Source organism: Nipponia nippon, unplaced genomic scaffold (genome assembly GCF_047370975.1).
Source record: "Nipponia nippon isolate SJK-2023a ecotype South Korea unplaced genomic scaffold, ASM4737097v1 scaffold_22, whole genome shotgun sequence".
NCBI lineage: Eukaryota > Metazoa > Chordata > Aves > Pelecaniformes > Threskiornithidae > Nipponia > Nipponia nippon.
The window spans coordinates 3,280,466-3,306,646 of NW_028262339.1; the positions used below are offsets into that span (position 1 = coordinate 3,280,466).

Consider the following 26,181-nt stretch of genomic DNA (forward strand, 5'->3'; position numbering starts at 1 on the left):
TTCAACTCCTTATATGCATTTTTTAGGCTTCAGAATTATTATTGCATTAAATTCAAATGCAGACAGGATAATCCTTTTCAGAATATATGATTCAACCAAACCTCCAATAAAGTCAGTCTGATGAAGGATATCCATATTCTCCCAGCTTGTTAATTGATTTACTTGAACTTAAGGGAGAGCAGTTCTGTGCCTCTCATGCTTCTCTTCTCTGGATCCTCCATATATTTAGAAGATTAAACAAGAGCAAAAGAAAGAAGGAAAGAAAGAAAATAGACACTGTCTATTCACCCTTTCATTCACCCAACTATCAATCCATGCCTAAAGTGGGCTAGTTTTTTAAGGGAATTTAGCTTTAATCTTCTTTAATGTTCTGAAATGTTCTATGCCTCTTAATTTTGGTTTTCAGCTGGGAAAGGGATGAGAAGCATCAAAATGAGAACAGAGATACAGGCAATGTTTTAAGGCAGTCTGTAATTGTGAGATAGCCAGTCTAATTGCAAAAGCCTGAGAAGTCCTGATAACTCAGATAAGTATTTAAAGTTTAGGCCAGTTGACCAACCTCTATTTCTTGTAGGTTTTCCCTTCTGAACTGTACTGCTGAAGAAATTTCTTGAATGCTCGTAGAAAAAACACACTCACAGTTTATTACAGAAGGTAATATGGAATTAGTGCTCTACAACACAGCAGTTGTTATAGAGACTGTTCCCTTTTATTAACTGAATGAATAAACTGCAATTTGCAAATGCATTTAACAATCACTATTTCAGTTTTCTGTCCCCAAGTAACCAAATATCTTTATTCCCATTTGTGTGTGTGTTACACTCATTAATACTAGTGTATTATAGAGGGTAGATTTATATTAGATATTAGGAAGAAATTATTTAACGTGAGGGTGGTGAGACACTGGAACGGGTTGCCCAGAGAAGTTGTGGATGCCCCCTCCCTGGAAGTGCCAGGCTGGATGGGGCTTTGAGCAACCCGATCTAGTGGAAGGTATCCCTGCCTGTGGCAGGGGGGTTGGAACTAGATGATCTTTAAGGTCCCTTCCAACCTAAACCATTCTATGATTCTATGATTCTATGTTTCTATTTACTAAATACTATCTTGGGCAGATGGCACTTAAGACTGAAGTCTTGGTTTAGTAAGGCATTTTAAATATTGAAGTTGTCCCATTATGATAATGAGACTACAGATTTAAACACATGTATTGTCAAATTGTGGCAGAAAGGTGAATCCTAAGAGATGTGAACTTTACAAAATCCTACTGGTATCTATATCAGAAACTTGTGTTAGTACATGGAAGAGTGGCGTGAATTAGTCATCATGTTGTACAAATGAATGAAGCACAACTCATGTTTTTCTAAAACAGTGATTAAGGAACAGAAGAAAGTTGGTTTTGCTAATAATTACAAAACTCTGTCTAGTCTGCTTGCTCACAGGTTAATATCTACTGTAGCATTGCTTTTCCACTGTCTTTGGAGCTTCCAGTCACTTCCCCTATCTGGTAATCTGATGATTCTGGAAACTATATTCATACTTGTGCATTTGTACTGAAACTCCAGTGATACCACTTGCTAACACCAATCAATCTGTGGTTGACCTTGTATGTGATCTGTGTGGCAGCTACTATTTTTTTCTACTATATCCTTAAAAAAAAAAAAAGCTCAAATGCTATTTATAGTTCTTCTCAATGAAGAGTACTTCTTATATTCACCAAAGTCAGTGAGATTTCACCTGATTGCCAGAAAAAAATGGTTTTATTTTAGAATAGTGCAGGAAAGAGTGCTGCTGTTCTCAAGACAGTGCTTGATTCACCTGATTGCAAGGAAGAGTATGAGAGAAAGCAAGCCACAAAGAAAAAGAGGAAGAGTGGAGTTTCACAAAGGCAGCTTGAGTTACTGTAAAATATATCGATTTGGGTGCTTTGTTGTGTAAAATATGTCAGTCAGAATGCAGAACAGTATGTGATGCCTGAACAGTACAGTTTGTCTCACTGAAAAAAGGGAAGGCTATAACTTGTGGGTGAAGGCAGGGAGGAAAAAATCTGTGTTTGAAGCTAGCAGGGGACTGACTGGGGGCTAAAACAAAGTACTGAAGCAAAGAACTAGGTGGCAGGAAAAAATCAACATGCCTTATGAGAAATAGAAAGCTATGGCTTGGATATAAATTTTTGTGTTGACTTATTTCTGATTTGTACTTGTTTGATCAAGAGCAGAACTTGAAGCTAGGAATACTTCCAAGGAGAGTTTATTATGAGCTCTGCAACAGGCAAGAAATTCCTTCTGCCATCTTATCCCTCCCTCTTTGTCTCCTCCTCCCTTCTCCAGTCCCCTGTGTACTGCAACCCAAATGGCCAAAACAACTGAGTCAGCAAGGAGGTAGTTCTCAAGAGAATGTGCTTTATATACACCCTATGTATATGATTTAGCTGACACAGTAACAACAATAACCAGGAAAACAGTTATTTAAAAATCAGTGGTGATTTGCTCACTGAGTTATTTTAAAGCTCTCCAAGAGCTCTCGATAAGAAATACTGTTATCTTGTTAATTGCTAGGTTAACACTTCTTAATATGAATTAAAAGCCCATTGGCTCAAAGCGTCTCTATAAAATTATTAAGTGACTTAAATTAAATCTTACTGATTATACTGGATAAATCCCAGTTAGCTGAGCTTGAAATATCCACACTGAAGTTATGTTTAGTTTTTAATTACATTTCTGTTTGCATCTAATTTGATTTGTAACTATTCAATGAAGGCCTACTCTATATTATGATATAGGATAAACAGCAAACTCCTAACTTAATCTAACACACAAAATCTAAACATTGCTGCATTATGTATATTCAGCATCTTAAAGTGAGGAAAAAGAGCATTTATAAACAATGAAAAGATTTATTTAGATTTCTTAGACAAATGTGTGACAGAACCCTGAATGCCTCTGTGTGTGTATTAGAATATTTACAATGTCAGCTACATACATACACATCTATATATAACAGAAGGATATAAAAAGGAAGATAAGGAGGATGTGCAATCCCTTTCTAATTCTGAATCAGTCTTCGTCACTGCTTTACTATATTTGACTGGGACAAGCTAATTATGAGACCATTTGAATTTGCCTTCTAAATGAAACTACTGAAAAGGGTGCTGGAGTAGGATCAGGTGCAAGGGCTCAGTGATGTTATGTTGTGAGTAGCAACTTGCAACATGAGTGTAAGGAACTCATGTCCCACATTCATGCTGCTGTGCTGGAGCGCAAGCATGTAGATGTAGAAAAATACTGAAAGTGCAGATTCTGAAGCCCAGTTTTACAGTGAAACATGAGGATGTTGCTCAGTTACAAATGAAAGGGTGAGACATGGAGAGCTGGCTCTAGAAGATATATCATCAGATGGTAAAAATGAAGTCTCTGGAAATAACTTAGTAGAGTGACAGACTGACAGCCCCAAAGATAGAAACTGCTTGAGAGTGCCACTTTGACTAATATTGGTAGCTGCAGGGGAAAGAGATGCATAAATGGCACGGGAGGTGTAAAGAGTGTAAGAAATTCTGAGGAGTGCAAGTAGGCATGGTGACACCAAGAATACCCTCGATAGCAGATCATGTGGAGGAAAGAGAAGGCAAACTGGCAGGAGTAGACTAAGCCTATGTGGATTAGTAATAACAGCTAGAGTAAAAGTAATGCATCAGACTCTTTAAACATCCAGTAGGCAGACACACTTCATAATGGCAGATCTTGGGATGGCCAATTGGCCCTGAAAAAAAAGATATTTAATTTGGGGATATCATCAGCTGTAGAACAGGTACCATAGTGAAATACCCTAAATCAGAAGTTTAAAAAATAAGGCTTTTAGGAAATACAACTTGAAGGAATTTTAGGCCAGTATTTGACCCATTAGTATATAATGTAAACAAGATAAAGGGGAGTGCATGGTATCAGAGTAACAAAGAAAGAGTCACATTACAACTAAGAGCCAAATCATGGTCAACACTTGACAGATCAAGGACGCATGGGACATCCTCAGCATTTGTAGATCCTGAAAAGTTTTGTTCTAGGGAGCATGGAAAGGAAGTGGCTATGTAAATAATACATCCAAGAGGCCAGGGGAGATACCTGTAGCTTTCTGTCATCTAGATTTAGTAATTACAGAATCATAGAATCATAGAATCGTCAAGGTTGGAAAAGACCCTTAAGATCATCAAGTCCAACCGTTAACCTAACACCGCCAAGTCCACCACTAACCCATGTCCCTAAGCACCATGTCTACCTGTCTTTTAAATACCTCCAGGGATGGGGACTCAACCACTTCCCTGGGCAGCCTGTTCCAGTGCCTGACTACCCTTTCGGTGAAGAAGTTTTCCCTAATATCCAATCTAAACCTCCCCTGGTGCAACTTGAGGCCATTTCCTCTAGTCCTATCGCTTGTTACGAGGGAGAAGAGACCGACCCCCACCTCCCTACAACCTCCTTTCAGGTAGTTGTAGAGAGCAATAAGGTCTCCCCTCAGCCTCCTCTTCTCCAGGCTAAACAACCCCAGCTCCCTCAGCCGCTCCTCATAAGACTTGTTCTCTAGACCCTTCACCAGCTTCGTTGCCCTTCTTTGGACACACTCCAGCATCTCAGTGTTGTCTCAATTGTTTACTCTCTGCATGCAGTCACTAAGGCCTTAAATATTTGTGCCCGTGCTTTCTTTCCAGGACTAGACGTGCTAAAAGCAAGGGGTCTGATGACAGCAGGGCGCTCAGAACTGCCGTTAGCATCTGTGTATGAGACTTGGCAGCCACGGGATGCAGGTGCATATGCAGTGCCACATTCTTTACATCAGTTAAATATTCTTTTTCAAAACAATTTCAGTTCATCTGCTTGCCCAAAGTTTTACATTTATTTAACCATTAATAGCATTTAAGTATAAGTACATTGCTCACTTTTTATGAATTAAAGATAGGCTGGGGATTATTTCCATAAGAAATATGTTCCTATAATTTATTCGGAAAGATTTTTCAAATGATCTTAAGACTATATTAACCTCTACTTTTATGAATAAATTTATCTATATTGATTTTATATCATAGGACAGCCCTTAAAACCCTTGTCATTACAGTACATTGTAAGGTAATATATTATAAACATAGACTGGTGGCATAGGAAATATGTGTTGAGATATACGGTAACAGTGAGAAACATAAAGACCATATTGGAGTACATAATGCAATATATGTACTTACACAGTACTCTGCAAAGGTATCAACAGAGTATTATATAGTATTTTTCTCACACACACATCTTGGACACGTGTTTGCATGTACGTGCCTGAAAGTCTGTTTAAATGTGTATATATATGCATATATATGCAGTCCCACACATATGTTTATATGTGTACAGACATACCTATGTGTACAAATGTACATATTTGTACATTTAATGTAAAAAAAAAGTTTAACTAATGTGTCCCATTATAACTATATTTCAAATTAATTTCAGTTAAATATTTAGATGTTAATATAACTCGTGTAAGAGTGTGTGCTTGTATAACTGAAGTTATAATCTACAAGCAAAAAGGTGAGAGGAAAGAAGATTCTGCTCCCAGTCCCAATTATGTTCTTTGGAAATGAAATGTCCTGATGTTCTATATTCTGCAAGGACACATGATTTGTATCTATTTTCAGTGAACATCTTCTCACATGGTGGCCTAAAAATAGGCCAGCCATGAACTTTAAATAATGGCTCAGGAAGGGTATTAATCTCTTTCTCCCATTCTAAGTTTGTCACATTGCTGTAAGTATCAATATTATGAAGAATGTCTCTGGTGTGAGAATGGCAAAGCAAGCTACATACACCTCCAGTTCTGCTCAACAGGTCTACAGATGTCATTGCCTCTTAATTCCTTTCAAGGTCTGTTATATATTAAGCCATCCACACATAATATTGACCGCATTTCTCTACCTCTCTGTAGTGAATCTATTTTGTGCCAGATGCTAAAAAGCATGAACTATTTTATGTCCAACCCCTACTGATGGGAGACTTTCTACTCTTGATGAAATGTGGATGATTATGAAAACTGGTTTTTTCATAAATACACAAGTGTTAATACAACGTCTAGCAATGAGTGATACAATGAGATGCTAGATTTTTGTTTCGAGGACTGTGGATGCCTGTACTAGCCACTGTATTTCCCAAATAATCTGTTGTCCAACTCCCATAGCATAATGCTCTCATCAGGTATATATTTTTCAAACTATTCTAAGTAGTTCTATTCTTTTCTTACTTTTTAAATACACACAGACCCATCTTTGCTTCCTGATTTTCAATTTAGTACAAGAAAAATTTCCTCACTATGACATAAACTTATTTTTAATACATGTAAGTGACATTCACAAGATCACAGAAATAAATATTAAATAGTTTTCAGTTGCACAGTTAGCTAATGACTGGCTGAAACAATCCAGGCTAAAATGAAAACTGTTAATGACAAAGAAAGAATGTGGTTTTTCTTTATAATATATATAATCACACAAGTATTTATTTTATCTACAAAATAGTTTAGCCTTCTAGCAAGGCACCATCCATTGCTTCAAATGTACTACAGTGATCAGAGTGCACAAACATGCAAAGATCAGCTCATAAAACTTGCAATTGTATGTGCTTTAGGCACCTTATTTGTATCCTGTCCACCAACCACAGAGTTTTTCATTTTTCACAAAGGAGGGAAAAGAAAAATGTATTTATTCACAAGAAAATTAACATAGAGTCTGCAGAACAAGCTGGGAGATGAGAATCATCTTAGGGAAATTCCTTGTCAGTCAGTGCTCTACTCCCACCGAGGCTGGCTGAGGATCCAGTCCTACTGCTGAGCAGGACTGTGAAGGTATCACGAAAGAGACAGAGACAACAGATAAAAAACATTACCTTGAACTCAGCCCAGGAGCTACTGGGAAATCTGTACCTGTACTCACAGTGTCATACTCCACATTTTGCACTAGCTTTTAACTCCACTCATCTCTAACAATCTTGTATCACAGTAGTTTAGTTCCAAGGTGAGGAAGACTGTTGCTAATCACTAAAAGTATCAAACACTAAGTTCCTTCAGTGTTAGACACTTATCTTTAAATTAAACAACTGTAATTCAACACCTTGTGCATCCATATCTATGCTATATTTAATTATCTCTCCATTTATAAGTCATTTCAAGCACTAATACAGGACACAGACAAGCCCACTGAAAAGCAAAGATGCAATATTAGAAGAAGAGCTTATGAATAAACAAAATATTTATTTTTTTTTTGCAATTCCCATTTCCATTTAATCTCTTACATAAAGACTCTTCATCAAGAGAGGACTTTATATGGACATTACATTTTCAAAAGATTATTTTGCAATTGAGGAGGAGACCCCCAATTTTTCAGGTAGTAAGACATCAGAAAAAAAATCAGTATTCCACCTTTGGCTTGCCTGCAAGACAATTTTTGGAGAAAATATTATAAGTATTTGCTTACTGCATTTGCTAGATAACAGCAACAGTCCAAAACTAGTTTAGACAGATTTTTGTGCTGCTTTCAAAAAAAAGTACAATTTTTTTTGTTCAAGTGGCACTAGGAAAAAGCAAAACAATGATCTAGCATTGCCATGATGTGCAGAGTTTAACTTGGGTATCTCCCACAGCTTTAACAAGATTTACCTTCTTAAATCACCAGTGTACCAACTGGAAATTAAGTCCATAACTGTGCATTCAGAACACATTTTATGCTTTGTTGTTTTTCGTTCTCCTTGTCTTGCCTTTAGGATCACATGCTTTTAAAAGGCAACTCCAAATTTATGCATGGGAAATACTGTATACCCTTCTGTATGCTGTTACTACTATTCCTAGTGTGCAACTGAGTGCATAAAAATAGGCACATGCATTTGCTTCTGCATCAGACAGTTCACAACATATTTATCTCCTCTTGCTGGTGGTGAGCCACAACACTATTTATTTGTGGTGACTTTCATGGACACTGGCACGTTTAAAGGGTGCCCACTCAACACAGAAACTTTTGTATTACATGACCCCAAAGCACTTTTACCAATTCCAAACAAATATGCTTCAAAAGACTTTATCCTGCTTCTGGATCCAGAATTTAAATTCCACACTGAAAAGTGAAGGAAAAGTAGTTCCTTCTCACCACCTCCAAGGATGAGATTTACAGGAAAAGGACATGGGCACATCCATACCATGCATCCCTGTCTTGTCTGCATTGGTGTTTCTACTGGGATCAGGACTGCATCCTGCCCTCTGCTTCCCCTCTTCCCCTTCCCATGCTCCCCTTCTGCAAGTGCCATGACTTTTTACTGCAGAAGCCCACGAGTGGAAAATGGAGAACCCTGACAGGTACCAGAGTGCTCTCCTGTAGCCAGATCCTGCATCTCCTAATCTTGAATTAAAGCAGACCATGTAGTTTCCAACCCTGCCTCAAGAATTTTCATTTCTTTATTTTTCATTTATCTTCAGTTATTCTCTTAAGGGTTCAGAGGAACATGTGTTAACTTTTGCTGTTTTAAAGTAAAGGACTCATAATTCAGGGATAAGGTCAAAAAATCATTTGGTTTTAGCCAAGTAAACCAAAACTTTCCAAATCCTACTAGAGATAACACTAGCCAAACCAAAGCGCATACAGTGTTAAATGAATGTGTTTACATAAGGAAAACTAACTCAGAAGTCATCTGAAGTAATTTGTTATTATTTTTAACCTCCTAAAAATCAGCAGCTCCATTTATAATTGCAATAGCATTTTCAGACCTAATAGGAATGAACATGCTGTGGTAAGCATTGTCTAATATGTAGTAACTTTTCCTGGCTTTCAGCAGAAGCTACATGAAAAAAAAAAAGCCTGCCTCTTTCTATCCACTGCCCCTAACACTACCTGAGTATCAGCTGGCTGAACAATCCTTCACTCCATTAAAAACTGAGACATGACAGACATTTGGAAGCATGGTCTGAATGGACTGAATGAAGCAATGGTGCAAAATTCTCCTCTGCGGAACAGCACTCCTGTTGCATTAGCTGCTGTTCTCTCAATGCACCGGACCTGGTGCCCAAGAAAACCTTTCTGATTCTGCTCTTCAGATGCTTGAATAGCAGTTCAGACAGGAGCAGGCACAGACTGGACTTACTCTTCTATAATGGGCTTTGACATCTCTCACAGCATTTAGTTTGCACCTAAATAGTTCGGTACTTTTCTCAAACAACTTACCATTTTATGAAAAAAAACCTACTGCACTAAAATTTGGGGATTTTATTTGGATTAGTATACTTGAAGAGCTCATGAAAGAACTGTCATGTCTGAAATATTTATTAAACAATTATGACAAAGGAATCTTATAGGTGCAAGACTGTTCAAAATCATAATTACTAAGAACTGCTGGTGTATTATTATCTGTATTATTGGAAGCAGTTAGATCTTGGACTTGCCAAAGCATGTCTCAGCTCAGGATGGATGTGCTAACAAAGCATGTCAAACACAGAAGGGACTGTGATAAAATTTTCTGGAATATGTGCAACAGTGATGAAAGTGGTCGGCAATTCAAAAGCTGTGTCTCAAAAATCGAGGAGCAAACACACTCCCCATAGTTCAGGAAATTAAACTACATTTTCTTAGGTCCCTGTGAAACAGATTTGAATGTACACAGTTTGTTACCATGTCACACAGCCGGTGGGGTTGAGCATCTTAAAACACAATAATCCAATCACCTGGTGACTGTCTGCCCATTTCCAACATTAAAATGTCCCATTTATTGCTATTTTTAATTTTAAAAACTTAATTGTAGTTCTTTCTAAGAGGTTTTCAGGGCTTTGCTTAGGATTGTATACTTAGACTATTATTCGGACTTACCTTACACAGATCTTTGAAAAATAGCAATACTTTTTTTTTTAGCATTTGTCAAATAAATAATGCTGTGGTATATCAGCATTTATTCTGCAAGACTGACATGCTGCATAATTCATTCATGACTTCAGTACTCCAGAGTATGAACTAAAGTTATGTTTTATCTGTGTCTGTGTAAAAAAACCCTTTAATGCACTAGATAAAGTCCTAGATACTAGATACTAGATACTCTGTCCATATAGCTATATAAAGAGATACTTAAACGAGTTCCTGTATGACTACATCTATAATTCTGATGCATTTTCCCTAGTTACGCTCTTTAAGCTTCATACTAAGGTTCACTGCATATAAAAATGCACAGTGAATTATAATGAAACAATTACCTCTCAGTCTTTTATGACCCTAAATTTATGGACATAAATTGTTATGGAAGCAAAATATTTGGAATCTCCAATAATTTAATATTGACTCTGATACTTTATTGTTTTTTAATAAACTCATTTGATTTTCTACTATAATTTTAATGCTTGATGGCTTGTATCCAAAAATCGTAATGATTACACTATTAAAAAGGATTGAAGCTTACTATGCTCTAATCACACCACATTTTGGCCTCATACTATTAGCTCTGGAGATGTTTCATCCTTTGCTCATAGGATTATGGCATAGTCTAAAAGAGAATTGAATGTTTTGTGATTTCTAAAGATAAATATGAAATAGAAGGAAAAATATTAAGAAAGGAAGCAAGTTTTAATGAGGAAAAGGAGAAAGTTAACAACTGGGAAGAACAGTGAAGTTACCGAATTGATAATTTTTAAAATTGATTTTGAAAGGACCAAATACTTTCTCTAAAAATATACTCAATTTGTCTACATGTACCAAACTGATCTGGTTTTAGTCCTGTTTTCACTTAGATACAATTACTATTATCAAATTATAAATACAGTAACAGAAGCTTTCCATTACTTTGTTTGAGAGTACCTCCCTTACAAGAACCGTCAGAAAATGCAACTCTTGATGCAACACTAAGCACCATGCAGGATCTTTTTCAGAATCTTACACCTGACTCATTAGGCTGTAATAGGTATGGGAACAACAAAGGCCAAGAACTTCACACAGTTCTGCTCAGTTTCAGAAATGGCACTGTGTAAAGATGAAGCAGCTTGTTAAAAAGAAACTAAAAGGAATTTCTTATGGGCTGGTTGGAAATTACTGATGGAAAGTGATGTTAAGTGATACACAGGCAAATACAAATAATGTATTTTATCCATTACTTCTTAGGAGTTAGCTCTTACAGTTATAAAAAAAATAAGTAAGCTCAGTGGTTGGCAGTGATTAAAAAAGCAAATTAATGTTAGGAATTATTAGGAAGGGAATTATTCATATTATTATAACATCAGTATGCTGGGTGCAGATCTGGTGCTCTCATCTCTAAAAGGCTATAGTAGAGTCAGGAAAAAATTTTGAAAATGGCAAGAAGGATGATCATGAGGGTGAGCTGGCTTCCATGCAAGAAAATTAATTAGAATAGGTCTCTCTACCCTCAAAAAATACGATTTAAGAATGTTATCATAGAAGTCTATAAAATCATAACCAGCATGCAAAGGGTGGGTAGAAATTGACTGTACTATCACTTTTGCTACAAGAATTAATGGCCATCAAAACCAAAAAACAGTGGGAGCCAGGTTCAGGCCCAAGACAAGGAGGTGGTTTCTCATGCAGCAGGGTACAGGTCTGTGCTCCTTGCCAAAGGATGTTGTGGTTGCAGAGAGATTACGTGGATTCAAGAGCAGTGTAAATAAATAATTGGAAGAGATATGTATTAAGGATTACTCAATAGACAAATCACATCAGTCTCAGAGAATCCCTTGAACTGAAAGTAGTTGGAGTCTAGGAGAGTCATCAATGGAAATACCATACTTGCCCTGTTCTCGTTCTTCTCTGAGTGTCCACCTACACTGCTGCAGCAGCTAGTGGCTTAGATGAACAGTAGAGCTGAGCCAGTTGAAATTTCTTACACTCCGTTCTTAGATGAAACTGCTTACGTATATGTCTTTTAACTTTTGTAATTTGGGTGTCCTTTTAGAAGATATTTCTCTTAGCCATGTTCGTTGTTTTTGTTTTTTTCTTGTTGTCTGTACCATCTTCTTTTGGTGTCATGACAGTTACAAAGACCACTTTTGGGACTAGGGCCTTCTGATGCCAGATGATGTTCAAGCATGTAGGTGGCAAGAATTTCAAATTAAAAAAATGTTAACTCTAGAAAACTTCACAAGAATGTCTGTCTGCTGAAGAACCAGAGACGATCTTTATGTAAGGGAAACACGCTGATTGATATCAATTGCTAATTACTACCTCAAGAAATGAGGGAGAGAGATAGTTAATTTCAAATGTTATTAAAGGCAGAATTTAACTCCATGTCAACTGCTGTTTGAAGATGTAGCCTTTTTTCTAAGCTAGTCACCTAGGTTTTCTTTACAGTGAGAGAGTGGGGGTGTGTGTGCTGGTTTTGGCTGAGATAGAGTTAATTTTCTTCATAGTAGCTAGTATGGGGCTATGTTTTAGATTTGTGCTGGAAACCGTGTTGATAATACAAGGATGTTTTAGTTACTGCTGAGCAGCCAGGGACCATGGTCCCACCTGGAGCCTCTGGCAGAAAGTGCCTGGAGAGACTCGAGGTTGACCCCTAGGGATTTGGAGCTGAGCATATAGAGGATCTGAAGCCCATTACACTCCAACTGAAAAAGATATATTGGCAGCATATGAAGGAGTTCAAGCTGCTTCAGAAGTAGTTGGTACTGAAGCACAGCTCCTTTTGGCACTTCGATTGCCTATGCTGGGCTGGGTGTTCAAAGGGAGGGTCCCCTCTACACATCATGCAACTGATGCTACATAGAGTAAGTGGGTCGCACTGATCACACAAGAGGCTCGAATAGGAAACCCCAACTGCCCAGGAATTCTGGAAGTGATCATGGACTGGCCAGAGGGCCGAAATTTCAGAGTTTCACCAGAGGAGGTGACTCATGCTGAAGAGGCCCCACTGTATAATAAATTACCAGAGAGGCCCCACTGTAAAATAAACTGCAGAAAATGAGAAGCAATATGCCCTGTTCACTGATGGGTCCTGTCGTCTTGTGGGAAAGCATTGGAGGTGGAAGGCTGCTGTATGGAGTCCTGTACGACAAGTGGCAGAAACTGCTGAAGGAGAAGGTGAATCGAGTCAGTTTGCAGAGGTGAAAGCCATCCAGCTGGCTTTGGATATTGCTCAACGAGAAAAATGGCCAATGCTCTATCTCTATACTGACTCATGGAGGGTGGCAAATGCTCTGTGGGGGTGGCTATAGCAATGGAAGCAGAGCAACTGGCAGCGCAGAGGTAAACCCATCTGGGCTGCCGCATTGTGGCAAGATATTGCTGCCCGGGTAGAGAACCTGGTTGTAAAAGTACGTCACGTAGATGCTCACATACCCAAGAGTCGGGCCACTAAAGAAGATCAAAACAACGAGCAGGTGGACCAGGCTGCTAGAACTGAAGTTGCTCAGGTGGATCTGGACTGGCAACATAAGGGTGAGCTATTTATAACTCCATGGGCTCATGACACATCAGGAAGGGATGCAACCTATAGATGGGCTCGTGATCGAGGTGTGGACTTGACCATTGATGCCATTGCACAGGTTATCCATGAATGTAAAACGTGCACCATAATCAAACACGCCAAGCGGCTAAAGCCTTTTTGGTATTAGAGGGCAATGGCTGAAATATAAATATGGGGAAGCCTGGCAGATTGATTATATCACATTACCACGAACATGCCATGGCAAGCGCCGTGGATGGTTGGAAACATACCCTGTGACAATGGGACTCATTTCCGAAACAACCTCACAGCCACCTGGGCCAAAGAGCATGGCAGTGAGTGGGTATATCACATCCCCTATCATGCACCAGCCTCCGGGAAAATCGAACGATACAATGGACTGTTAAAGACTGCACTACACTGAGAGCAATGGGACTGAGAGCAATGGGACTGAGAGCTGGGACATTCAAACATCGGGCTACACATTTAGCAAAGGCCTCTTGGCTAGTTAACACTAGAGGATCAGCCACAGCAGTGGTGACACATTGGACCTGAGGAAGGAAAGGGCAAACCCATTTGTGGGATTGTTTTTGCTCTGGGACCTGAGTGCACTTGGTGGGTAATGCAGAAGGATGGGGAAGTCCAATGTGTACCTCAAGGTGATTTAATCCTGGGTGAAAATAATCCATGATTTGAGTTGTATGATGGAGTGTCACATGATGCTGTATGTCACCACTGCTGTGGCTGCCATTATATCAAATGTATTATAGCAGGAACCTCTTGCTGCTAGCCAAGCTAGAGGCAAGAGGAGGAATTCATTGCGATGTTAAAACTTATGGCCTAGTCCAAAGGGAGCAGGGGTGGAGAATGTAATGGATATACCTTCAAATTGTTGTAACCCATGATTTGAGTTGCATGTTATAGGAACCACCCAAACCAATGGAGGACAAGCCTTACATGAAGCAGTGCAAGTGCAGCAGTGACCCAATCTGAGGTGGCTTTGGTGCCCAATAACTCCACGCAACACACCACCTCTCCTGTCCTGAGTGACCGCCATAAGAGATGGAGCCCAAAGTCATGGACTAAATGAACTCAATGGACATTTTATGGATATTTATGGACATTTCACAAGCATTTTACGGGGGAAGGGGTGGTTAATGAGGATGTATTAGGTAGTGTGGGACCTGACCTGGTATGGAATAAGGGGTGGAGCATGTGCTGGTTTTGGCTGGGATAGAGTTAATTTTCTTTATAGAAGCTAGTATGGGGCTATGTCTTGGATTTGTGCTGAAAACAGTGTTGTTAATACAGGGATGTTTTAGTTATTGCTGAGCAGTGAAATTTCTGAATTTAATTAAAAGAAACGTTTAATTCCTAGCTTTCATCAGAGAGGACATTTCCTTGCGAGCAGGTAGTAGCACACCACATACGGTACCACGTGGTTAATTCAGTTTGAGTGTGTAGAGCTGAGGATACCCAATTAACTACATTACCATGGGACTAATATACCCAAATTGTGCAACTAACTTAACCAGGGAGAAGATGAGGTTTTTAAGTCCCATTTTCTAATAAGTGTCTACCTTAATTCCCAGTCATTGAAGGGAATCTCTTTATCCTTAAGCTTATCCTTAAATGATACAGGTCAGCTACCACTTGGTTTACCAGTTGCTTTACTCAGCTATGAAGCACCTAGAGAGCCTTATAAAATTTAGAAATGTTCAGCATCCTTTTTTTCCTTTTTAGTATAAAGCCCTAGTTAGTTCCCCACAATGAACATGACTATTTTCTGTTTACCCAATAAAGTTAGCCACTCACACATATGCATCAAAACTTTTCTTAGCTTTTCATTATTTTCCTCATCCAATCTGCTATGAATATTCCATATAAAATTTTCAGAAGCTAAGTTAAATAAACATCCATCCTCTTTTACCAAAAATGTCTTACCTCTACTAAAATCATATACAACTTTATTAGTATTTATCATGTAAGAATTAATTTTACACCAGATTTCTACTCCTAATACTATGCCCTTTAGCTTCTTTTAATGGTTGAATGGTCATATTTATATCACGCATAATTACTTTTCTGCTAAAAATGTGTGAACCAAATTTTTAAAACATGGACCAAAAAAAGGTCATCACTCCTAAAGAGAGCCTAGCTGTGGAAAATTTCAGCCCATACAGTAAACTCGAATGGCTGAGAACAAGGAGAACTGAAAACACTGCAATATTTTTAATAGCATTTGATGATATTCATGCGATAATTATGCAGTAGTTTGTGTGGTTTCTTTTGTTCTGCTTACTGTAAGTGAGGAAATAATGGTTTCAGTTGAATGTCTTCATCAGAAGCTACTTTCATCAAGCTAAGTATGCCCTGTGGAGGCTCTGAATGTTTAATTCTTACCCTACACTAAACTCAAAATATAATAAAATGCAGGATTCATTAAAAAGAAATGCAGTAAATATTTATTCTTGAATGATGCAGATAGGGTATCTGTGCTATCACCTGGACGTTACAGCCTTGTGCAGTTACTGGTACATAAAATGGTATATCCCATCCAATATAAGAACAATTGTGTTCTGCCTTTAAAATGGTCTAATTTACTACCCATTAGTAACACCAAACAGCCACTACCTGCACTACCAAACTGCGCATACTAAAGAAGTAGCTAAAATATAGAATTTGAAACTGCTAAACTAAGCAAACATCCAAGTTGTGTTTTTAGGGCACAGTGTGTGAGCTGCAGCCAGAATTTGGACAGATTCATTGGGAAACCTGTTCTGGCATTGCCACTGTCCAGTTCTTACTTTTTTTTTTTTTTAATCTTTTTCTGGAACAACTACTATGTTGTCATCAGGGCACTGTGCAAGCTGATTGGAGCTCCTGAGGAATGCACTCTACTGAGTAAATACATTTTTTTTATATAACACAGAGAACAAAGAAAACATGCTAAGTACAGCATGATCATAGCAAAACCAGAAGCCACTCCTTCACTGAAATTCTGTTCTTACTCCATGTTTTTAATGGCTCATTAATTTTTTAAATTTTCCATGCTTTATCTCTCCCCAGAAGTGTTTTTTTGTTTTTATGCTTGACCAAATTTGCCTTGCTGCTCTTAAGCAATGAGAAAAAAGGAAGGGGAGGGGAGGGAGGAAGGAAATAAGGAGGGAGGAGGGAGGAAAAGACAGATAATTTTGGGGTTTTTTTCAGTGGAAGGGTATTAGGCTTCATTTATGGTGAAATGCTTTCCTTAAAAGCAGAAATAGATTAAACTGTTTCTGATGTCTGTGCCTGATGACTCTCTACATGCATCTGTTTTTTTAACAAAACAAAAGCTCCATACTGGCCAAGATTCATGTTTTGACTGTCTCTGTACTCTAGGGATAATTTCCACACTTTTCCTGGCCTATATGATAGATTTTCATAATGCATTCTCCTCCTGACATTTCAAAAGATACCAAGAGGAGCCTCAGGAGAATTGGCAGAGCAGTGCAGAAGCCAGAGCCTTCCACCTGCCCTCCAAAACACTTACAAATCCACAATATAATGAAAGGACTCAGGCTACATCTATGTTAGGGTATTAAATGGGTCCAGGCACTGGAATTCAGTCATTTGTACTGTTAAATTGTTAGAACAATCATGGTTTGGCCTGATTTTGACTTGAACAATTGTCCTGGTTTCAGCTGGGATAGAGTTGATTCTTCTTCCTAGTACCTGGTATAGTGTTGTGTTTTGGATTTAGGATGAGAATAATGTTGATAACACACTGATGTTTTAGTTGTTGCTAAGTAGTGCTTACACTAGTCAAGGACTTCTCAGCTTCCCATGCTCTGCCAGGTGCACAAGAAGCTGGGAGGGGGCACAGCCAGGACAGCTGACCCAGACTGGCCAAAGGGCTATTCCATACCACATGACGTCATGCCCAGTATATAAACTGGGGGAATTGGCCAGGGGGCAGCGATCACTGCTCGCGGAAGTGCTGGGAATCAGTTGCCAGCTGGTGAGCAATTGTATAGTATATCACTTGCTTTGTATTTTATTATTGTATTATTATATTATTATTATTATTACTACTACTGTTCCTCCTATTTTACTTGATTTTACTTCAATTACTAAACTGTTCTTATCTCAACTCATGAGTTTTCTCCCTTTTACCCTTCCGATTCTCTCCCCCATCCCACCAGGGGCAGGGCAGTGAGCGAGCAGCTGTGTGGTGCTTAGTTGCTGGCTGGGGTTAAACCACAACAGTCCTTTTTGGCGCCCAATGTGGGGATCGAAGGGTTTGAGATAATAACAGATTAACCAGAGTGTATTAAGGAATTTGTATCTGTTAACAGTTGCTGGCCATAATATTGATTCATCTGTTCTCGATATTAGTCTACCTGATCCGTACCATGCTCTCGTTTTTGCAGTACATGTTAAAGATTGGTGTTGGGTTTTGCAGTTTGCTGTGCTCTGCAGTGATTAGTGATGTTTTGCCTGGGAGATTTGTTATTAAAACACTGACCTTGAGCCTTATCTGGTATTTGGGTTCTGTAGTGAAGCCATTACTGTACTTTGGGTACCACCTCATGGAGACAATTAGCAATTATACCTCTTCCTCTGAGAGGTTTTTTATGGAGGAAATAGAGAATGGCACCTTCGTTGCTTCCTCCTTCATTACAACAACTTTTCAATATCTTGAACATCCTTGGGTAGTTAAGATATATCTATTGGTAGTTCTTGGGAATATTGTTTCAGTTTTGTCAAAGGTTAATAAGCAGTTTAAGAATATCATCCAGAGATCTGCTCCAAGGCTGGATAGTTATGAGTGGCAGGGTGTGTGGGAGAGCATGGGCAAATGCCTAGGACGGTGGGCCCCTCCAGTATTTTGGAACTTCACCCCTGAACAAGTGCAGAATCCTGAAAAGCTAGTAAAGTATTTGGAAAAAGTATGTTGTCACCCTGGCAATTCTAGGGAGACAAATCACCGCAACGTGCTGGGGCCTGGCCCATGCCTACTGAGCCCTATTCAACACTATTCAGTACCCTCAAAGGGAAGAGAAGGTCTCTGGCTATGACAACAAAACTACTGGCGCTGCACCTACACCAGTCCCGGTGATAGGCGCTGCGGCTATGCCAAACAAACAACCCATGCCAGTATCAGTCGACCCTATACAAAAGAAAAAATACACAAGAAAATTAGCTCGTTTAGTAAGGGATGAAGATGAACCAGGGCCATCACGAGAACAGGAGAAGGAAGAGGCAGAACCCATAAATGAGATAGCAACCACCTAGTCCCTGTCCCTGAGTGAGCTGCGAGATATGCGAAATGATTTCAGTCATCGTCCAGGCGAGCACATTGTCACCTGGCTGCTCCGATGCTGGGATAACGGGGCCAGTAGCCTGGAATTAGAGGGTAGGGAAGCCAAGCAGCTGGGATCCCTTTCTAGGGAAGGGGACATTGACAAAGCAATTGGAAAAGGGGCACAAGCCCTCAGCCTCTGGAGGCGACTCCTGTCAGGCATGAAGGAAAGGTGTCCCTTCAAGGAAGATGTGATATGTCACCCAGGCAAGTGGACCACCACGGAGAGAGGTATCCAGTACCTGAGGGAATTAGCTGTGCTGGAGGTGATTTATAATGACCTGGACAATGAGCAGTTATCCAAAGATCCAGATGAAGTCCAGTGCACATGACCCATGTGGTGGAACTTTGTACGGAGCACACCATCATTGTACACAAACTCATTGGCCATAATGACCTGGAAAGATGAAGAGGGACCAACGGTGGATGAAATGGATGGCCATCTCCGACAATATGAAGAAAGTCTCTCTTCCTCCCTATGGGCCTGCGTCTCGGCTGTGAAGAAACTGTCCCAGAAGGTCCTACTCCTCACCTGTACGGACCAGTATCTCAGCCATTAGGAGTAAGCATCCCTCTGCCCAAGAGAACAGATATAGTGGATATCCACCATGGGCAACCCTGTGGTTTTATCTGCGTGACCACGGAGAGGACATGAGGAAGTGGGATGGAAAATCTGCCTCGACCCTAGAGGCATGGGTACATGAGTTGCAAGGAAAAACAATCACACAAGAGGGTTCTCCCAGGAAAATTGCTGCTCCAGTTTCCAGTGAGCAGATCCCCAGACAGAGCAGAAGGGCTGATTTTGCTTCTGATCTTAATAAAGGGACTTTTGATTCGCATTTACAAGAAGGCAGTAACGAATGCTATGACCAGGACTAGAGGGGCCCTGCCTCCAGCCAGGTGGAGGAAAGGGACAACCGGGTGTACTGGACTGTGTGGATTCGATGGCCTGGCACATCAGACCCACAGGAGTATAAGGCTCTAGTGGACACCGGTGCACAGGGTACCCTAATGCCATCAAGCTATGAAGGGGCAGAACCCATCTGTATTTCTGGAGTGACAGGGGGATCCCAACAGCTGACTGTATTGGAGGCTGAAGTGAGCTTAACAGGGAACGAGTGGCAGAAGCACCCCATTGTGACTGGCCCAGAGGCTACATGCATCCTTGGCATAGACTACCTCAGGAGAGGGTATTTCAAGGACCCAAAAGGGTACCGGTGGGCTTTTGGTATAGCTGCCATGGAGATGGAGGAAATTAAACAGCTGTCCACCTTGCCTGGTCTCTCAAAGGACCCTTCTATGGTGGGGTTGCTGAGGGTCAAAGAACAACAGGTGCCAATCGCTACCACAGCAGTGCACCGGCAGCAATATTGCACCAACAGAGACTCCCTGATTCCCATCCATAAGCTGATTCGTCCACTGGAGAGCCAAGGAGTGATCAGCAAGACTTGCTCACCTTTTAACTTTCCCATATGGCCAGTGCAAAAGTCTAATGGAGAGTGGAGACTAACAGTAGACTATCAGGGCCTAAACGAAGTCACGCTGCCGCTGAGTGCTGCCGTACTGGACGTGCTAGAACTTCAATATGAATTGGAGTCAAAGGCAGCCAAGTGGTATGCCACAATTGATATCGCTAATGCATTTTTCTCAATCCCTTTGGCAGCAGAGTGCAGGCCACAGTTTGCTTTCACTTGGAGGGGCATCCAGTACACCCGGAATCGACTGCCCCAGGGGTGGAAACACAGCCCCACTATTTGCCATGGACTGATCCACACTGCACTGGAACAGGGTGGGGCTCCAGAACACCTGCAGTACATTGATGATGTCATCATATGGGGCAACACAGCAGAAGAGGTTTTTGAGAAAGGGAAGAAAATAGTCCAAATCCTTCTGGAGGCCAGCTTTGCCATAAAGCAAAGTAAGGTCAAGAGATCTGCACAGGAGATCCAGTTCTTAGGAATAAAATGGCAAGATGGACGTCGTCAGATCCCAATGGATGTGATCAACAAAATAACAGCCATGTCTCCACCAGCCAGCAAAAAGGAAACACAGGCTTTCTTGGGTGTTGTGGGTTTTTGGAGAATGCATATTCCAAATTACAGTCTGATCGTAAGCCCTCTCTATCAAGTGACCCGGAAGAAGAACAATTTCAGAAGTGTCCCTGAGCAACGACAAGCCTTTGAACAAATTAAACAGGAGATAGTCCATGCAGTAGCCCTTGGGCCAGTTCAGGCAGGACAAGATGTAAAAAATGTGCTCTACATTGCAGCCGGGGAGAACGGCCCTACCTGGAGCCTCTGGCAGAAAAGCACCAGGGGAGACTCGAGGTCAACCCCTAGGGTTTTGGAGTCGGGGATACAGAGGATCCGAGGCTGGCTATACTCCAACTGAAAAAGAGATATTGGCAGCATATGAAGGGGTTCGAGCCGCTTTGGAAGTGGTTGGTACTGAAGCACAGCTCCTCCTGGCACCCCAACTGCTGGTGCTGGGCTGGATGTTCAAAGGGAGGGTCCCCTGTACACATCGTGCAACTGATGCTACGTGGAATAAGTGGGTAGCACTAATCACACAACAGGCTCGAATAGGAAACCCCAGTTGCCCAGGAATCTTGGAAGTGATCATGGACTGGCCAGAAGGCAGAGATTATGGAATATCTCCAGAGGAGGAGGTGATGCCTGCTGAGGAGGCCCCACTGTATAATAAACTGCCAGAAAATGAGAAGCAATATGCCCTGTTCACTGATGGGTCCTGTCGTCTTGTGGGGAAACATCAGAGGTGGAAAGCTGCTGTATGGAGTCCTGTACGACAAGTGGCAGAAACTGCTGAAGGAGAAGGTGAATCGAGTCAGTTTGCAGAGGTGAAAGCCATCCAGCTGGCTTTGGATATTGCTGAATGAGAAAAATAGCCAATGCTCTATCTATACTGACTCATGGATGGTGTCAAATGCTCTGTGGGGGTGGCTATAGCAACAGAAGCAGAGCAACTGGCAGCGCAGAGGCAAACCCATCTGGGCTGCCGCATTGTGGCAAGATATTGCTGCCCGGGTAGAGATCCTGGTTGTAAAAGTACGTCACGTAGATGCTCATGTACCCGAGTTGGGCCACTGAAGAACATCAAAACCATCAGCAGGTGGATCAGGCTGCTAAGATTGAAGTGGCTCAGGTGGGTCTGGACTGGCAACATAGGGGTGAATGATTTCTGGCTTGGTGGGCCCATGACACTTCAGGCCATCAAGGAAGAGATGCAACCTATAGATGGGCTCGTGATCGAGGGGTGGACTTGACCATGGACAGTATGGCACAGGTTATCCATGAATGTGAAACGTGCTGCAGTCAAGCAAGCCAAACGGTTCAAGCCTCTCTGATATGGAGGACGATGGCTGAAATATAGATATGGGGAGGCCTGGCAGATTGATTAGATCACACTCCCACAAACCCGCCAAGGCAAGCGCCGTGTGCTTACAATGGTGGAAGCAACCACCGGATGGCTGGAAACATATCCTGTGCCCCATGCCACTGCCCGGAACACTATCCTGGGCCTTGAGAAGCAAGTCCTATGGCGACATGGCGCCCCAGAAAGAATTGAGTCAGACAATGGGACTCATTTCCGAAACAACCTCATAGACACCTAGGCCAAGGAGCATGGCATTGAATGGGTATATCACATCCCCTATCATGCACCAGCCTCCGGGAAAATAGAATGATACAATGGACTGTTAAAGACTACGCTGAGAGCAATGGGAGGTGGGACATTCAAAGACTGGGATATGCATTTAGCAAAGGCCACCTGGTTAGTCAACACTAGGGGATCTGCCAATCGAGCTGGCCCTGCCCAATCAAGATTTTTACGTACTGTAGAGGGGGATAAAGTCCCTGTAGTGCACATAAAAAATATGACGGGGAAGACAGTCTGGGTTACTCCCACCTCGGGCAGAGGAATACCATTCATGGGATTGCTTTTGTTCAAGGACCTGGGTGCACTTGGTGGGTGATGCAGGAGGATGGGGAAGTCCGATGTGTACCTCAAGGGGATTTGATTTTGGGTGAAAATAGCCAATGAACTGAATTGTATGATGTTAATTGCTATATAATCCTGTATATCATCACTTTTATGGTGGCTATATGCCATATCAACAGCATACAGTAAGAATCTCCCAAATTAATGAAGAATGAACTCTGAGGAAACCGAGCAAAGTGCAGCCGTGATAGAACCAGAACTGGCTTCAGCATGCACCAATCCAGCACCACACACCATCTCTCCTGCCCCGAAAGACTGTTATGACACATGAAGCCCAAAGTCTTGGACTGAATGAACTCAACAAATGTTTTAGAGGGATATCCCATAGACTAAGGTAATGATATCTATGTGTGTGTGTATATATCTATATCTATATCAAAAGACAGGGAAAGTGGTGGTGATTAATTGGAATGTGTTGGAAGGTGTAAGACCTGGGCATGACATATATGGTATAGAATAAGGGGTGGATACTGTCCTGGTTTCAACTGGGACAGAGTTAATTTTCTTCTTAGTAGCTGGTATAGGGCTGTGCTTTGGATTTAGGATGAGAAGAATGTTGATAACACAGTGATGTTTTAGTTGTTGCTAAGTAGTGCTTACACTAGTCAAGGACTTCTCAGCTTCCCATGCTCTGCCTGTTGCACAAGAAGCTGGGAGGGGTCACAGCCAGGACAGCTGACCCAGACTGGCCAAAGGGCTATTCCATACCATATGATGTCATGCCCAGTATATAAACTGGGGGAGTTGGCCGGGGGGCAGAGATCACTGCTCGGGGAAATGCTGGGCATCGGTCAGCAGGTGGTGAGCAATTTTACAATATATCACTTGCTTTGTATTTTATTATTGTGTTATTATATTATTATTATTACTACTACTACTATTACTACTATTTTACTTTATTTTACTTCAGTTATTAAACTGTTCTTATCTCAACTCATGAGTTTTCTCCCTTTTAGTCTTCCAATTCTCTCCCCCATCCCACTGGGGGATGGGGGGGAGTGAGCAAGCAGCTGTGTGGTGCTTAGTTGCTGGCTGGGGTTAAACCATGACAGCCATCTAGCAATGACCAAGCGATTTTGGACACCATTCACCATTCCCAGTTGGCATTTTGTAAGGAGGGAGGCCACTTTCAGACTTTAATAACACAGACATGGCCTCAGAGCCCGTGAACAGGCATGGCATTGTTTCTTATAACTTGAATATGCCAACGATTTTAAATATGGACCTTGACTGATTTTGGAAATTGATTGTTTGATGTTTTCTTTTCACAACGAAGAGCTGGATTCAATGATACAGACAACCCATCACAGACCTATGTTCTTCTTATGCCACAAAACGTTTTTAAAAAAATAAACCCTTATATATCTTTCTAAAAGTATAGATGTCATCCTGTGCTCTGTTGGGAGTTATATATACATGTATTCAGCACCACTCCTCCCATAGCAGAGGACGCTAAAAGGCATTACTTGGTATCACTGAAAATTACACAGGTTTCATCACACATCAGACCACTCCTCCTTTATTCTCCTCTTTTCTTGTTTCTTTTCTCTTTTCCCTGTTTATGCTTTCTTCTCTCTGAATTTTTCAGCTTCCTTGTTCTCCTCTGTTTTTTTTCTTCTCCTTTCTGTAGAAGATACCAGCCAACTGATAACAAAAACATCCTTGAGTAGATCAAGCATGAGCATTACCGAACAGAAGATAGTCAGATTTATATTCTGATTTAGCAGCTACCTCTGTTACAGCAAGATGAATGCTGCCTTCCTCCCACACAAGCACCTTGCCAAAGAAAATTCCAACTGCTTCCACACAAATCCTAACATTAAAAAAAACCAAAAAACCTTGAATACAGACTAGAGGTTTAACAAAAGAGATTTTTTCATGGCTTATATGTGATATTCCAGCTTCCTCACCTCAAGTAAAGACCATCTTTACCAAGGATGCTACTTCACAGAATGAAATAGAGGAGCTCTCCCTTCACTGGTGGCTTTCAGTGGTTTCAACTGCACAGATACCTGGTTAGCAAGTAGGGAGAGCAGAAAAAAACTTTCATCCAGGACCATTCTAGTCTAACCACTCTGTTTTAAAGAATGGCAGAAGACCGTGAGTTTCTCTCAACACTTAAGGACACAATTTTACTCTGGCATCCTTGTGTGGCAGTGACTCTGACAGACTGGTTCAGAATAGTATAAACTTGCTTATTTCTTTGTATTGATCTAATACAAAATTCATTTTCCTGGTCATTCATTGACTAGGTAGATGGTCAAATGAGATTAAATGTTACAGAATAGAATCAGAAAGAGCATTTCAACACAGAAAGAGCAAAGACGTTAAAGCTTTCCATACTATGAAGAAACACTTGAACACTTACCTCCCTAAGGGGATCATTGAGCTCATTGAGAATGTTTTCTTCATCAAAGATCTTGCCTTGGTAGCGATGCTCATAGTAATCATGGATCTTCTGGCGCATTTCAGCAGGTAACTTGTGGAATGACATGTACTGTTCCACTTGTTTGTACTGTCAGGAGAATAAAAGGGAGAATCAGAAAAAAAACACCCACTTTTTTACTATCTAAAGGCACCTACAAAATGAAAATTTATCCACTTAAGCTTTATATATTTTATAAAGATAACATTTTATACATATGTCAGAGGACCTTCACACAAATATTAGTTAATTTTGTATTACTGTTGCTCACGTGACAGCACAACAGCTGAAAATTATGGAAACTGCCTTTAGTGGTAATGCTAATATCCACATTAATTTATAAGTTTTAGAAGCCAAACCCTCACACTTGTCATGTGTTCCCTAAATTCCCAGATATATAGAAGTTGTGAAACTACACAAACACCATTTTTAGCTCATTCCATGCAGCAGACAGGGAAACTGTACACAGTGTATATCTATTTCTCTAGTGCTGCGTTCAGAGAGAGTTTAAGGTGTGAAATTTCAGAAACTGGATATGCTGCATTAATATGCAACATATTAATGTTGTGTATGTTTATAAGGTGACTGAAGAACAAAGTTAAAATCTGTGGAGATAATGAAGCAGAAAGCGTTCCTCTGGAGGAATGAAGAGAAGAGAGAAGTGAACTGGAAAAATAGACATGGCATCAGGAAACATATAGATGCCAGGACCCAGGAGACTCAGAGGACCTCACTCAATTTACCTTGTGCATTTGGTTTCCTTGTTTCTACTAGTCCTCTGCCCTGTCTTCCACTTTGTTTGCTTCCCTTCTTCAGAAGCTGTTTTGGATAGCATAATTTTCAGAAAAGAACATCCCGAACTAACATACTCAGAGTTGTACTGTACTAAACTGTATGATACATCTGAGACCCACAAAATGGAGAAGTTGCCTAAACCACAAATGGACAAGTACCACCTG

The 26,181-nt window shown here is 40.7% G+C and overlaps 1 protein-coding gene across 2 annotated transcripts in view; it reads right to left on the reverse strand.

The window, feature by feature from the left end:
• Positions 1 to 26,181, reverse strand: part of LOC104013749 (potassium/sodium hyperpolarization-activated cyclic nucleotide-gated channel 1) — a 226,944-nt gene that overhangs the window by 23,793 nt on the left and 176,970 nt on the right. For both annotated transcript variants that reach the window (XM_087760444.1, XM_087760445.1), the window contains exon 5: positions 25,166 to 25,312. In XM_087760444.1, coding sequence (XP_087616570.1) covers positions 25,166 to 25,312 — 147 coding nt within the window. The remainder of the gene's footprint in view (positions 1 to 25,165; positions 25,313 to 26,181) is intronic.